Below are 14,777 nucleotides of genomic sequence, written 5' to 3'. Positions count from 1 at the left end.
TCCAGCGGAGGGCTACGAGGATGGTGAGGGGACAGGAACATCTCTCCTACGAGGAGAGGCTGAGGGAGCTGGGCTTGTTCAGCCTGAAGAAGAGAAGGCTGCGAGGGGACCTAATATATACTTACAAATCTCTTCAGGGTGGGTGTCAGGAGGATGGGGGCCAAACTCTTTTCAGTGGTGCCCAGTGACAGGACAAGGGGCAATGGGCACAAACTGAAGCATAGGAAGTTCCGTCTGAACATGAGGAAGAATTTCTTCCCTCTGAGGGTGACGGAGCACTGGAACAGGCTGCCCAGGGAGGTTGTGGAGTCTCCTTCTCTGGAGATGTTCAAGACTCGCCTGGACATGGTCCTGTTCAGCCTGCTGTAGGTGACCCTGCTTTGGCAGGAGGGTTGGATTAGATGACCTACAGAGGTCCCTTCCAACCCCTACCATTCTGTGATTCTGTGAGATATTCAAGACCCACCTGGACAAGGTCCTCTACAGCCTGCTGTAGGTGACCCTGCTTCGGCAGGAGGGTTGGACTAAATGACCCACAGAGGTCCCTTCCAACCCGTACCATTCTGTGATTCTGTGTAAATTCCCATGCACTATCTGTGCAGGCATATTTTAGCCTATTGCAGTCTTGTAGGAGCAGTAAGTGACGCCTCATTTCCCATCACCTTTATTTGATGGGCAGGCTGGCATGGTGATTAGGAAACTGGTGTACAAATTCATCTGTCAGTTTAACCAGTGAATATCTCTGTTGTTAATGCAGCTTTGCAGGGTTGTGTCAATTGACAGTACTGTCCCAATACTCATGGATTCCATACCATTAATCATTGGAGAGATAATTTTACTAGCTATGTGGTAGTATCAGTACAAATATGTTACTGGAATTGACATCCTGGAGAAAGTTGAGTGGATCAAGTCAGGAGTGAGCACTTGGTAGACTTCCATCTTTATACAAGGAGGTACAAGAGTCACAGCAAGTGTTTCTGGACTGAGAAAATATCTTTCCTCTTACAGTTGAGTGCCACTTTTTCAGTCATGTATTTCTCCTAGATACAGGGCTTTAATAGCAGGAATTCTGTGCGACCCAAGAAATGCATGGTAAGAAAGCTCTCAGATGCTTTTAGGGATGGATTATGGATTTACTCTTCTTCTGTAAAGTTCTGGGGAACAGAGCAGACTAGGAGGGACTCATATTCTCCATAATTAACCAAATTATCTTATGAAGGTCAGTGAGGTTACTTGTGAGTAGAGTGGGCAGGATTTTGTTCTTCAACCAAGACCGCATATCAAAGCAGCGCTGTGAGAGAATGTCTGAGCATGGTGCTGTTCAGGCGTGTGTGGGGTGAGGAGTACGTGCCCTGGGCAGGCCAGGATCCAAACTCTCTCAGTGCCCTGGGGACACACATCTGGTTTCTAGCACAGGCTCAAGCCATGACAACATCTGCTTAGCAGAGGCTGAGGCTTGAGCCTCCATGCTGGCAAGCTGCTGTGTTCTCCACAGGTGAGATCATGGCTTTCAGGGGGAGGCTACATGTGCACCACCAGACCTCCATGGTGGAGGGGCCTTTTTGACTCTGTTTTCCTGCAGAAGACTGTCTTCTCTTTCTGGGATTTTCAGTCATTGCTTGGTGGGATACTGCCTTACTCTTATGGAGTATTTCCAAAATAGAGTACAAGCTCACAGAGCTGAAGGGATGGGTTGGAAGAACTCGAGTCTGTGTTGCCTTTCTGCAAGATACTTGGTGTCTGAGAAGGGACCATCGTAAAGCACAGCAGTTTAGAATCGCAAGCAACAAGGAATTGGATTCGTTCTAGTATTTGCATTGCCCTTGAGAGCAGCAGAGCTGAATTTTTAATGGACGTTTGAGAGAGACAATCTGCTGTGAGTACAAGTCAGAATGTGGCACAGGCTCTGACACTAGTAAACAGAAGCAGATCTCTGTGGATAATATGAGTTCTTTTCTTTTTGATTTTTAGAATCAACCTTGTCCTATGTTAGGCAGCTGGAGGCAAGAGTAAGACAGCTGGAGGAGGAAAATCGCATGCTGCCCCAGGTGGGTGACTTCTGTTGGTGGGAACAGTAGCCGGCAGCTAGACAGCAACACTTGAGTCTTCGTGCTTGAGATAAAGCCAGTACTACTTGTCATTTGACGTTACTGCATTGAACACTCAGGCTGGTCATTGTGATAATCAAAGGCACTCACATATGTTTGTTCATTTTGTTTGTGATTGAGTGAGGTATTTATTTAAGATGATGACAATGCTTTCATTAATTTTTCTCCTTTGCAGGTGTTGATACCTTGCTAAGAACGATTCACTGGAAGCCGCTACTTATAGTTAATTAATTTAGAGATTGAAAATCACAGTTAACTGACCCTTTAGATTCTTGTTTTATTCCAAAAGCTTCTTGTTATTGAAATATCAAGTACTTTTTATAGTTAGCCAAAATATTTTGCTTTAAAAATGCAAATGTTTTAAGTAATAATAATTGTTTTGTGTTATTTTTAATATGTTGAGGAAGATAATAGTAAATGCAAGACTGAAATTAAGTTGAATAAATAAGCAAGTATGAAGTTGAAGGTTCTCCCAATATGGTTTTAAGAATGAAAAATTTTGAAGTTCGTTAAGAATGAATCAAAGACTCTTGTGGTTTTTTATATATACAGATAAAAAACAGCGCATATTTCTATTATGTTTCATTAAGTAATCTTTAGGAAAATCGATAAAGTCTCCAAATAATGTTTCCCACTGGAAGAAAAAAGAAGTTGCGTTTTGTTTAAATCAAACAGTAGTTTAAATGGAGACATCAGTCTGAAGAAGAAGAGTCCGTTTTATTGAACATAGTACTGTTGTTTGAATGTAAAATCCAACATAGCAGTGAAATGGAGTAAGAAGTAAAATCCACTGGCTCCGATTTATTCATTTGTATAAGCCAGGATTAGTTAGAAGATCTCAGCCCCAGGTTAACAATTTCCTTTCTTAAGGCAGATCTTAAGTAAAGCGTGGGGTTTTTTTCCTCACCTATAATATGACAGTTGGAAGGGCCTCTATAGCTCTTGTCTAGGTGACTGAGCAATTTATGTAACTTCTCTGTACCCTAATTTTTTGATCTGGGAAAGAAGGGCTGCAAGAATGGTTAAATGTCTGTCCATTAACGTGTATTCAGTCTTCAAGAGAAAGAACAAAGATTGATCTTCAGTGATAAAGAATATTATTTTCTTGTCAAGAATGGTGTTCAGGGCAAATGTTAACAAACCTGCTTGAAAAGTACCGTTGTGGTTTGTCTTTGTCTGGAACAAGACTGGGAGATAAATTGTGCAGAGCATTCATTGTGGGCAGAATCTTTAGAAGTGACTCTATGTTTTATTTGTCTGGGGTTTGGGGCGCTCGGGTGGAGACCCATGAAATGCATTACCAGATCTTGCCAATGACTGGAACACCCACCTTGTGGATGTTGAGTTCATTGAAAATATCTCAGATGGAGTGCCAAAACCAGAAAATAGTGCTTGTGAAGATAGCACCTAAGCCTATAGCTGTTACAAAAGTAATTGTAACAAATTAGGCTGATTGTGAGGTTTTGAAGGGGAAGAACTAGGTGAGCAAGCCTGCAAACTGCTTTTTGTTTTTAAATACACAGGTCAGAGTTTGTCTTGTGTTTGCTTTTTTTGGCACAAAGATCTGTAGTAGAGTTCTGAAAAATCTCCTAATATCTCTGGATACCTTATTATAAGAAATAATGAGTGACAAGGTTTCAAGTTGCCTGGTGTATCTTACTCGCCTTTCCTCCTGAAGAAGGTCGTTGCTTTGGGGAGAGGGAGGAAATGTAGACACCAAGCTTATTCTGACTTTGCATTCAATTACCTCGGCATTACATTTGCATGAGTTCATTTGTGGGGTTTGTTGTTCTTGTAACACCCTGAATGTGCTATCAGCGATGATCAGGCCCCGTCACAAAGACAAGGGCGCAGAATGGAAATGCATAAGCTCCTGGCACTGGCTCGATTCCATTTAATGGGAAGAATGGGAGTTTGTTGGGCATTAAGACAAACCAAGTGCTTTTGACAAATCAGCTGAAAATAAATGGTGAGCTCCGCAAGCAATGAAGGTTTTTGGCACAGCTCTCACTCAGTTACAGTTTTGTGCTGTAAAATTTCACCAGTGCTGGAGTAAGAGTGTGCCTTTGGCTTTTTGCGTAGCACCTCATTGAGGGCACACTGGAGCACTGGAAGGGCTTGTGAGTTGCAGGACTGCACTTAGTACGAGAGAGGTGACAACTTGTGAGTGTGATGCCTTTGTAGGTTGTTACGGAAGAGCCCTTGCCTTGCTTTCTGAGGCTTTTTTTTCTCTCCTACTGCCATGCTTTTCTTTTTTTTCTCTCTCTGCTTTCAATATCCTTTCTTTTCCCCCTTTTCTGCTTATGTGTCACTCATAAAAATGCACTGGCACATTTGTTGACACCCTCTTCAAAGAAATCACTCCTTTCATCTATCACTTAGGTGTGGTTCTTTTCCAATTTCTTTTGCTTTGCTTGTCTCCCTACGTACATACTAGTTTTCTTTTCAAAATCCCACAGACCTCTAATGTAAAGGTGTTATTAATACTTAGTGGCAAGAACGTTTCCAGAGAAAATGGTTTTAAGTGCTGCCATCACTGTTCAAATGGAATCTGAGTTTTAGTTCGCTCTGATGTACTGAAGGACTTCTTTGTCAGGGGAAATGCAGTACCATCACGGAGTCAATATTTCAGTTTGGTCAGGTAATAGAAAAGGTATAAAAATGCCCATATTCACTTAAGTCTGTCAGTGTCTCTTCCTGTGCCGCACAATTGTATAGCGTAAGTGGTGGGTTTAAGAGTTATGAGAAGCCATAGACGAGTTGTAGGTGTGCTGTTTTGGTGAGTGCTGTTCTTTTTTTGTTCTTTTTTTCCTTCTCTCGGGTAGCATGTAACAAGATATGATCCAGACCCTTTCAGTTCCTGGCCACAAATAGGATTTTTGTTCAAGAAATCAGATACTTTCCAAGATTTATGGTATGCAGCTGGGTCTTCTGTTGAGAATGCCAAACTGTGCCGGCTGCATGCGAGACAAGGGGTGTGCAGCTTGCACTGGTGCTTCTCAAACGCTCGTGTAGGTGAGGGTGCCTGACAGCAGTGTATAGAGGCAAAAGGATCTGAGCAAGAACATTTCTGTTTTGCTGGATGGATTTCAGGCCAGAGTAGTTCCCCCGTGGGGCTGGGGCAGGTGAGCCTCTGCAGCACAGGCTCTGGCAGTGCCTTCTGCTGCCTCAAAATGTACAGGAAACTGTAGCATCACAGTGGATTGAATTTTGCTGTTATCACAGTCTCTTTTTTTTTTTAATGTTAGTATGACCAGTGCTCTAGCCAGAACATAGTTTCTGTGCAGATTGTAAAGAAGATACTCGGCAATAATTAAGAAAATATGTAGGGACCAAAAAATGGATTTAGATCCCAGTTACAGCTTCTTGGCCTGTGATAGATCTGTTATGTCAGTGAGTAACTTCAGCTAACTGAAAATAGGAGTGTCCTCCCAGACTTGAAGTGGTCCATAACTGCTGTCCATGTCTTATGCATGGATAAGGATCTGGCATCCACATGTCAATTAACGGAAGATATCCCTGAGTTTTCGTAGGGGTAGTATTTCAGGGCTGATAAGCTCAGCTGAAATGTTACGGAAATGTGACGTCTGTCCTAATAATGACAGTGAATGCATTTGCAAAAGATATTCTTGGCAAGCCATCCAATTTAAATTGCTTCAGTTTTTATTTGTTTCATGGTACGTGGGAGCAAGAGGCAGAGATTGAAAATTGTCAGGCATTTTCCACTTCTCACTCTTTGTCCATGCAATTTAGCTTTACCTTTTAATGAAGGGGAAAGTAAGTATTGCCAGGATGCCACTTCCTGAGTGAACAAACTGCGTGGGTCAGTGGGGCCGGAGGCTGGATGCGGGGAGCTGAGCTCCTGGCTCCCGCAGCGTCCGGCACCAAAGCCACGAGGCAGGTGTGGTGCAGGGCTGAACCAGAGCCCTTCTGTTCTTTCTCTGTTTCCTCATTCTTTCCTTTACAAGTCTTTTGGTCCTTTTCCATGTTTTTTTGTTGTTTCTCTTTCACTCTCACTTTTGCTTCAGGCACTTTTTTTTGGTTTTCCATCCTTGCTAGCCTTTTCCAGTCCTGGTATGTTTAAGTATGAAATGGCAGGCATGACCCTTAGGCACACACTAGTTTATTTTTAAGCGCTTCAAACACTTTCCATTTCCCTCTTTCTTCCCCCTTCCATTAGATTATCACATTTTATTTCAACCTTTTTCCAAATCTTTCAAAAACCTTTTTGCTAATTTCTGTGTCTTTTATTTTCCCTCTGTGTGGTATGGTTTTAGTTATAAATCTAATTAGAAGATAGGAACTGGTTGGTTAGTATTTTTTTGGTAAAATCTATGTCACTCACAGTCCAATAATGTTTGTCTCCTCCTTTCCATAGCACGTAGAAGAATAGGAAATCCTTCAACCAAAGCATAATTAAAACCTATTGAACAAACCGATGTTACCTAATCATGTCATCAAATATTTGCGGAAAGTAAATCAGCAGCATCCACCCACCCTGTTCTTTCATGTGCTCTCATCCTCAGGTGAAATGAATAGGTCATTAATGGAGTGACTTCAGTTTACAACAGCTAAGGTTCTGACCAGAATCTTTGTCTCAGGGTGTCCTAAGCATAGCGCTTCCATCGTGATTGGCGTGGCAGGCTGAATGGCAAGAGCTTATGAGCTTGATGTTGCAAAGATACAAATTCAAGAAAAACTTGGTGTACAAAAAGAGTTACAGTTGAGAGAGGACAGATTATTTTTCTTGAATAATTTCTGAAAGTCTGGAGTTACTTTAACTCCACTGAATCTTCCAGATTTTAGATAGTGGTGGTCTTTGTGTGTGTGGCCTTTGAGATTTGGAGGTGCTACAGCCCAGAGCCTTTTTCTCTTACAGGTTCATTAGCAAAAGCAGTTTATGAAGGGCTGCTGAAAATGGTTGTTTCTGAAGGTGTGTAGCCAGCAATGGTTTTGGCCACTCGGAAATCTGAGTATGCTGCAAATATGCTATGAGGTTATGTGGGTTTCAGCAGTAATGTGCAGAAGTAGAGGTTTCTACTAAGGTCTTCGAGAAGCGGAATTATGGTGAATAACTACAGCATTTTAAAACTGTGTACTTTAATTGACAGGAATGTTCCCTAAAAAAATTGTTGCCATTTTGTTTAGTGCGTTACTAATCCAGCAGAGCAACTTACTGCAGCTTATTGCTTTCTGTTTTTACTTTCTCCTGCCTGTTTGAAACAAGCTGACAAACACAGCCTGTGTTTTCTTTGAGCTAATGGGGAAATTGAGGGCTGGGGAAATCAGAAAAAAGCTTTGAAAATCAGGTAGTGATTGAACTGGCATGGTACTTACCCAGCAGGAAGGATATACTTCCCAGTAAACCACTTGCCTGTGGGATAAAAGGTGTCTGGAGAGAGAGGTCTTGTGCATTTGCTGAGGCAGGTCTCCAATGGGAAGTGAACAGAGCAGTGCCCAGTGGACAGGAAAATCGTGTTCTCTCAGAAGCTTTGGTGAGATGACTGCAAGTGTCCCTGGGGCAGAGATGGACCGTGTTTTTTCCTCCTCAGCTGTCTCTGTGTGCCGTGGGGAGGTTGCGAGTCAGGCAGCAAGTGGCGTGTTTCCTCTGGAGGGGCTGGCAGATGAGCTGCCACTGACTTGAGCTATGCAGTGTGCTTTGCACTACAGTGGATTTCATTCATGAGTGTCCTTATCAACAGTATGGATTGAAAAAATTGTTTTCTACTGGCTCAAGTAGAAAGGCTCATGATTAGTTGTCTCTGTCAAAGAGTATCCATTTCTACGAAAGGGTCTTTATTCTGACCGTGCCCAGGATACTGTGCAGGGTTTGCCTCTGGCATGATTGGACAATGGCTTGAGTATCCTTGACATTTTGCAGTCAGTGTGAGGGAGATGCTTAATTTCCATTCACCTAATTTTTTGTTATGTGACACTATGAGGTTGAGTCAGATTTCCTGTGCTTTCTATTCACTAGTCGCATGTTGGCATTAGATGTTTTGTAGTCTTGCAACGGAAAAGGGGTCTGCACATCTAGTGATTGCACTCTCTTATCTTTGTGGCAAAATGTACACAGGATATTGTGTGGGTTTTACCTGCTTCAGATAATACACTTTCTGCAGCAGTATAATCCGCAGAGTATAGATTAGACTCAGAGGAGTCAATGTGCAAACCATGCTGTAGCTTAGGCACAAGGGCTAGGCAGGGAGTAGGGAAGATTGGCAGCGTAGGATGAGCAAAAAAGTCAGTTCTTTCTCAGATGTTGATGTTGTGCCACACTGTTTATTCAAACTGACTCAAGATGTTTAAAGTCAATACAAGAATTGGTCCCGGAGGGACCTGGACAAACTTGACAAATGGGCCTGTGTGTGAACCTCATGAGGTTCAACAAGGCAAAGTGCAAGGTGCTGCACCTGGGTTGGGGCACCCCTGGTATCAATACAGGCTAGGGATAAGGGGATTGAGAGCAGCCCTGCCAAGAAGGACCTGGGGGTACTGGTGGGTGAAAAGCTTGACATGAGCCACCAATGTGCACTTGCAGCCCAGCAGGCGAACCGTATCCTGGGCTGCATCAAGAGAAGCATGGCCAGTTGGTTGAGGGAGGTGATTCTGCCCCTCTGCTCTGGTGAGACCTCACCTGGAGTTGTGTGTCCAGCTCCGGAGCCCTCAGCACAAGAAGGACATGGACCTGTCGGAGCGGGCCCAGAGAAGGGCCACAAAGATGATCCGAGGGCTGGAGCACCTCTCCTACAAGGACAGACTGAGAGAGTTGGGGCTGTTCAGCCTGGACAAGGAGCAATGGCTTTAAACTAAGAGAGGGTAGATTTAGACTAGATATGAGGAAGAAATTTTTTACAGTGAGGGTGGTGAAACACTGGAACAGATTGCCCAGAGAAGTAGTGGAGGCGCCATCCCTGGAAGCATTCAAGGCCAGGTTGGACGGGGCTCTGAGCAACCTGATCTAGTTGAAGATATCCCTGCTCACTGCAGGGGGGTTGGGCTAGATGACCTCTAAAGGTCTCTTCCAACCCAAAGCATTCTATGATTCCATGATTCTATGATTTCAGCACTATGGAGCCATGACTTGCTCCCTTCTGCCTGATTTGGTACCACTTCCTCAGCTTTGTCACTGAATAATAGAAGATCTGTCCAAAACATGTGGATACATGAGATGCCTACGTTGAGTGCCTGAATGCAAGTGTTATGTGTGGAGCTAGAGGAGGAAGGGAACAGGACTTCTCCTGCCATTCTCAAGGTCCTGCTCAGGATCCAGTTATAATCTGAGTTGGGCAGTGGCAGAGAAGGGACTTAGTGCAGGGAAACTCAGGTCAAGTTTTGGTGGAAGGATAAACATTGCCATGCTCCCCACTGCAAGCAGAAACTGTGATGATAGGGCTGAAACTTTCCTAGTTTCCTAAGGCAACTTGTTTTCAGACATCACCCGTTTGGCAAAGTGCCTTTTCCTGTTGTTTTGCTTCACTGCCTCAGAAACTCATAATACAGTCAGGAGCGCTGAAGTGTCTACAGGCTCACAGAACTTGCTGAGGAACAGGACACCCACGTTCAGGCTGGTCCCCTCACCATCATCTGCTGGAATAAGCCTATTTCAAAGAAGGCAGAAACTGTGCTGCCTCTGTGGAGTGGCCTCACCTGAGATGAGAAGTCCCTGAGGTGGAGGATGAGGCTCCAGGGCTGCAAAACCTGCCTTATTTTTCAAGAAAAGCTTATGTGTCTTATCAGGGACAGAGGGAGAAGGCAGAAGGCTGTCCGCAGGGGAAATACGCATTTTCAGTCTCCTACCGACATGTGTTGAGAATGCTGTCTGCTTAAAGCACTGTGTTCACAACAGGTTTCTCATTCTCGTGAAGGGAGACAGAAATGTGCTGCATATGGCACAGACGAGGCTGTGGAGGACAGCTGCCTGGAGGAAGGCCTAAGCTCTGACAGCAGCACAATTTGCGCGGCTTTTGGATTTTCTCATATTTAGGAGGCTTTAGATTTACCATCTGTACTAGTTTTCCCAGCCTTTTAATAGTAGTATTTGTATTTTACTATTCAAAACTGACAAAAATATGTTCTGGCCCAGGAGTCAGTAAAGAAACAATAGCGTGCCTTGTAAAAAAAACAAAAGCTGACTGAGGGAATTTATCTTAAACCAGAATTACTCCAATCTGCTTTATTATCCCTTTTCCTTCCTCTTTCATTTCCTTTCCCAAAGTGTAGCATTAAGTCTGCCCAGTCACTAACAGATCTATAAATCCTTCCCAAAGAAAAATGTCCTAAATCTCCCTCCATACATTGCAGCAAATTGATAATAGTCATGGCTGTGGAGAATTGTAGGATGATACACTGCACGCTGCCCTAAGCGTGTTCTGGTATTGCAGCCTAGTTGTGAGACCCATCAGTGCCCGCTGTTGCGGTTTGCACTGCACCCATTGCTTGGCAGGAGGGCGGCACTGAAAGACAAGTTCATGCACCAAATAGGGTTTGGTATTCAGACTCAGGGTACCTGTTCCATGCGCTTAGCATGTGCAGCATTCTCATTTTTTTTAATTGCTTTCAGGGTTGTTTTTTTTAACATACGAGGTTCAGTCCTGCAGTCTGGGTGCAGACGATTGCTGGGATTGAGTCTAACACTCAGTAGCTGTGAGGGTTCTGTCTGCATTTTGCCACTTGGGCACTGCTGTGAGCCACGCAGTGTTGGTTACAAAGGCCTGGGCGTATCCTGACGAAGTCATGCACAGCATATAAACCTGCTTTGGACCAAGGTACTTGTCAAACATTTTCAGGTAGACTGGATCTGTGAAGTTCAGCTTCATGTCATCTCTCTGTGCCCTTTTTCTCCCACACCCACTTTCATCTTTCCTATTGTTTAGATTATAGACACCTCGAAAAAGACTGCAACGTGCTATGTGCTTGCTCAGCAGGGCAAATTAGTGCACATCGGGGCACTGATTCTGATCAGAGGGTCTTTCCACTGTCATTATTTTTTGTTCAGAAATGCATTTCCCACACATTCCAGCAGGAATTACTGCTACATTATTTCTTAATGTTTCCTACAGCGTTTCTTACTCTGTTAGAAATGAACTTTTCCTCTCTCAGTCTTTGGAATGTTTTTCTTCTTTATAGTTCTCATTTTTTTAAAAACAAAATTCTGCATGAAGAATGACAGTGAAGAGCAGGTCAGGTTGAAAGCACCTTGGAAGCATCTACTCAGGCCATCTCTGTTGCTAAAGCTATCACATTGCTGTCCATGAGTGCAGCAGGGGTATTTTTAGCCCTCCTGCAAAGCAGGCTGCTTACTTAGGTTGCCTCGGCACTGCAGTTGCTCCAGATGATGCTTTACATCCTGCAAAGTTTGAGATGACTGAGCTGTAAGAATTGAAGTAGCTTGCATTTGTTTGGCAGTGTCCTGAAGAACCCTTCCAGGTGTTCACTGGGAGGAAAAAGCCCCCAAGGTTGTCACTATAGGGTATAAATTGACATCTCGCAGGCAAGCAGGGGTACATGCCCTTGCAGCAGAGCAGCCAGAGGCAAAGAAGGAGTTGGCAGCCTGGAGCTCCCAGCTCCTTCCCTGGTCAGCTGCAGCTGAGCTTGTGTTGCAGACCTTGCAGCAACATTTAAAAATGTGAATTTTGTTGAAGGAACAACCTCCAGAATTATTGTGATAAAATTTGACATTCTCAAAACCTTCCCCTGGAGTTGAAATAATCTCTCTGAACCTTGCAGCACTTTCGTGAGGCAACGTACATGCATAAGAAATTTTATTAATATGTCCTGATTTTCCAGATAGACACCCTTGAGGGCCAGAGTGTTTGGGTGACACTCGGAAGTAGCACTTGAGCTGGCTCATGTGGATCTTGGTTACGGTGGCACAGAAGGAGGGAGATTTCGGAGTAAAACATGCCTTCAGTGCTTCTCAGCCTTTTTAAAAAGAGCAATAAATAATTGACATCTGTTTTAACTAGTTACCAATCCTTTTCTTTATTAAATAGTTTTTAATTTTTTGCGAAGGACCCCATTAGGATGCCAGGAGGGGCGGAGGGGAGTTACTGCTCTGCAAACGAGCCAGCTAGCATCACTGGACATGGCTCAGCCTCTCAGCAGTCTGACTCAGTGGTAAATGCTCTGAAGGTAATGCTCCTCCGGTACAGTCCATGCAAAATGTCGTGTCTGTTACTCAACATGTGTTGTAATGTCCTGGCAACATTCCTGTGGACACCACTGGGATGTTACTGTCATGAGCAGGATTGTTGTTCTGTTTGTCACTCATTGCGTCTGTGGACTGTGTGTTTCTCAGGCCAGGGATCTGGCCCTCACAATGGGGGTGATGCCAGCTGTAGCTGCTCACCAAATTACTTACGCTTGTACAGTTTTTCTGTGAAGCTGAAAGTGGTGTTTGTCTGAATAAGGAAGTCTTTCTACTTCATCTAGGATGCATATTTGTTCTCCAGTGGAATATAATGGATTCTTGTAACCCATGCAGAGGGAAATACTTTAATGCAAAGATAAAGCCAATGCATATGGTGTGTTCATAAGAAAAATAGCAGAACTTTAGGCTGAAGACCATGCACCATGATCCCAAGGTCAGTGCTGAAACTTCTGTGAGAGCAGATGTGATTTACTCTGAAGTCAGGGCTGGAATGCAAAGACCTGCATTGCATTGATAAACAGCAATTGACACAAGCAATCAGAGGGGCAAACTTGCAAGTGTTTACCTATGTCAACAGTGATACTGTTGCAATTAATGAAACTTAGCAAGCTCTTAGAAGATGCAATGGATTATCAGGTGATCTGAATCAGGCAGTGGCTGAGTTCACAGTCTTACTGCAGCATGGGTGTCAGCTGTGTCCATGCTCCTCTGGAGAGGATTTAAAACTGATGGTGAGCTGAGCAGAGAACAGGGGTTCTGTGTTCCTGTCTGCTAATGCTGGCTCTGATGTGATTGTTTTCTGGAGCTTTGTGCACATCTTCTCTCCTGTATTTCACTTGTTAGCTAAACTGCTTTAATATTCATTTGATTAAGTGGGTGTTATTCCCCACCTATACAGATGTTGCAGGGACATACTGGTTACTTGGAGGGTGGAGGTTTGCACTCCTTCAGAGGACAACTGGAAGAGAGTTTTGTAGACAATTTGCTCTGTGTTTTAGCTTCGTGGAGGTGCACAGTGCACAGCAGGAGCTGAACAGTAGTGCTATTGACTTGCCTGGACATCTTGAGTTTATGTCCAGGGTGATTATCTTCCACATGGCTAGGTGACATTGACTTCTCCTCTGTGAAGCCTGAGGAAATAGGTTTATGCAAGTGAACTGTGCGCAAATTACAGCAATCACATCCCTTCCTGTAGCATAAAACGTGGGTGCAGGGCTTCATCGCAGCCAACTCGCCTGTTTTTCTGGCTTTCAAACGGGGGAAGTAGCAGCAGAGTGCTTGAGCCTCTCTCTACGTGCACACAATTGCAGGTCTCATCTCTAATGGCCACCCTGACCATGTTCCCATCGGCAGCACTCTGCCCATGAGTCCGCTGGTCTTGCCCTCATACAGGAGAGGTATGATGAGCCACCATTCCTGGCTGCTGAGGAGCGCCTGGTTCAGCAGTGCTTAAGGTCCTATGTACATCTTCCATATATTTCACCTGCTGCTGCCTAGAAAATTAAGCTATGCCAAGTAATATTGTCAAGAGATCATGCATAATTATTGAAAAAAAGCCATTTGTAGTTCTCCTGAAATACTCATTGGCAAAGACACTTCCCTGAATGGAACATTTAACAACCTGCTTTTGACAACCTGTAATAGCTGGTTGTTGTAAGTGAAATATTTGAACAGTGGCTGATTCCTTTGTTGCTGAAATGGATTGATAAGAAATACACAGGATTTAGTTCAACATGATGTGAAAGCTCAGCTTTTAGTTTGCTAGGAGGTATTGCAGCAGGCAGAAATAGATATAAATGATACTGTTATATTTGAAATGGAAAGTGAACTGTCAGCTGAACAGACTGCCCAACCTTCCTCATCCCCAGCCAGGAGGAGACCCTGCTGTTTCCCACAGCGAAGCATATGGGTTTGATCCTGCCTTTCTGGGGAATGCAGAGCTCCCACTTGCATCACTGAGCAGAATCGTATGCAGGGGGAAGAACAAGCCAACATCAGGAGCCTGCTTTTCTTTACAAATTTGGCAATTTGGAATTCCTGCAAAAAAGAAATTGTCTTTGTTACAAAACCTCAGTGTTAGTGCAATCCCCTTCTGCAGAGCAAGAAATCTAAAGAGCAGGAATGCATTTTAAAGGGACAGATCCATAAGAAAACAGAGGAGGCTCATTGCTAAACATAGTGCTGTTTTTTTCCTGAGTAATAAGGAGACTTTAAAAAAAAATTGCCTGTGAATCTCCCACTGGTGGAGGCAGTGGTGAAAGTGAGAGAAGAGCTTTGCCGCGCAGCTGGTCTGGTAAAGGCTGTTCCATGGCCTGATCCATCATGCAGGGCGGTTGAAAGAAGAAACTGCCGTGTGTGTGTCCCCCATGCCTGGGACTTGGTGATCTTCCCCACCCTGCCAGTGGTTATGGGATTATTCACTATGTGCAAGTGGTATCACTAGGGATATATAAGTAGTTCTCTCGTATGGCAGGATGTGTTTGGGGCTTTTTGCAAGTTGTATATGCCCAAACTGC

The 14,777-nt window shown here is 43.9% G+C and overlaps 1 protein-coding gene across 8 annotated transcripts in view; it reads left to right on the top strand.

The window, feature by feature from the left end:
- The window catches only part of CCDC85A (coiled-coil domain containing 85A), an 87,653-nt gene that overhangs the window by 66,330 nt on the left and 6,546 nt on the right, over positions 1-14,777 (top strand). Inside the window, exons 3-4 of one of the 8 annotated variants that reach the window (XM_075413578.1) lie at positions 1,972-2,048; positions 12,123-12,242. The exons of 2 other annotated variants lie outside the window; for them this stretch is intronic. In XM_075413578.1, coding sequence (XP_075269693.1) covers positions 1,972-2,048; positions 12,123-12,242 — 197 coding nt within the window. Of the gene's footprint in view, positions 1-1,971; positions 2,049-12,122; positions 12,262-14,777 lie in introns of those variants that run through there. 5 more of the 8 variants (XM_075413588.1, XM_075413587.1, XM_075413586.1 and 2 more) reach the window with 5 other exon arrangements.

This window comes from Opisthocomus hoazin, chromosome 2 (assembly GCF_030867145.1).
Source record: "Opisthocomus hoazin isolate bOpiHoa1 chromosome 2, bOpiHoa1.hap1, whole genome shotgun sequence".
Taxonomy (NCBI): Eukaryota; Metazoa; Chordata; class Aves; order Opisthocomiformes; family Opisthocomidae; genus Opisthocomus; species Opisthocomus hoazin.
This window is presented reverse-complemented; position numbering and strand designations above follow the sequence as displayed.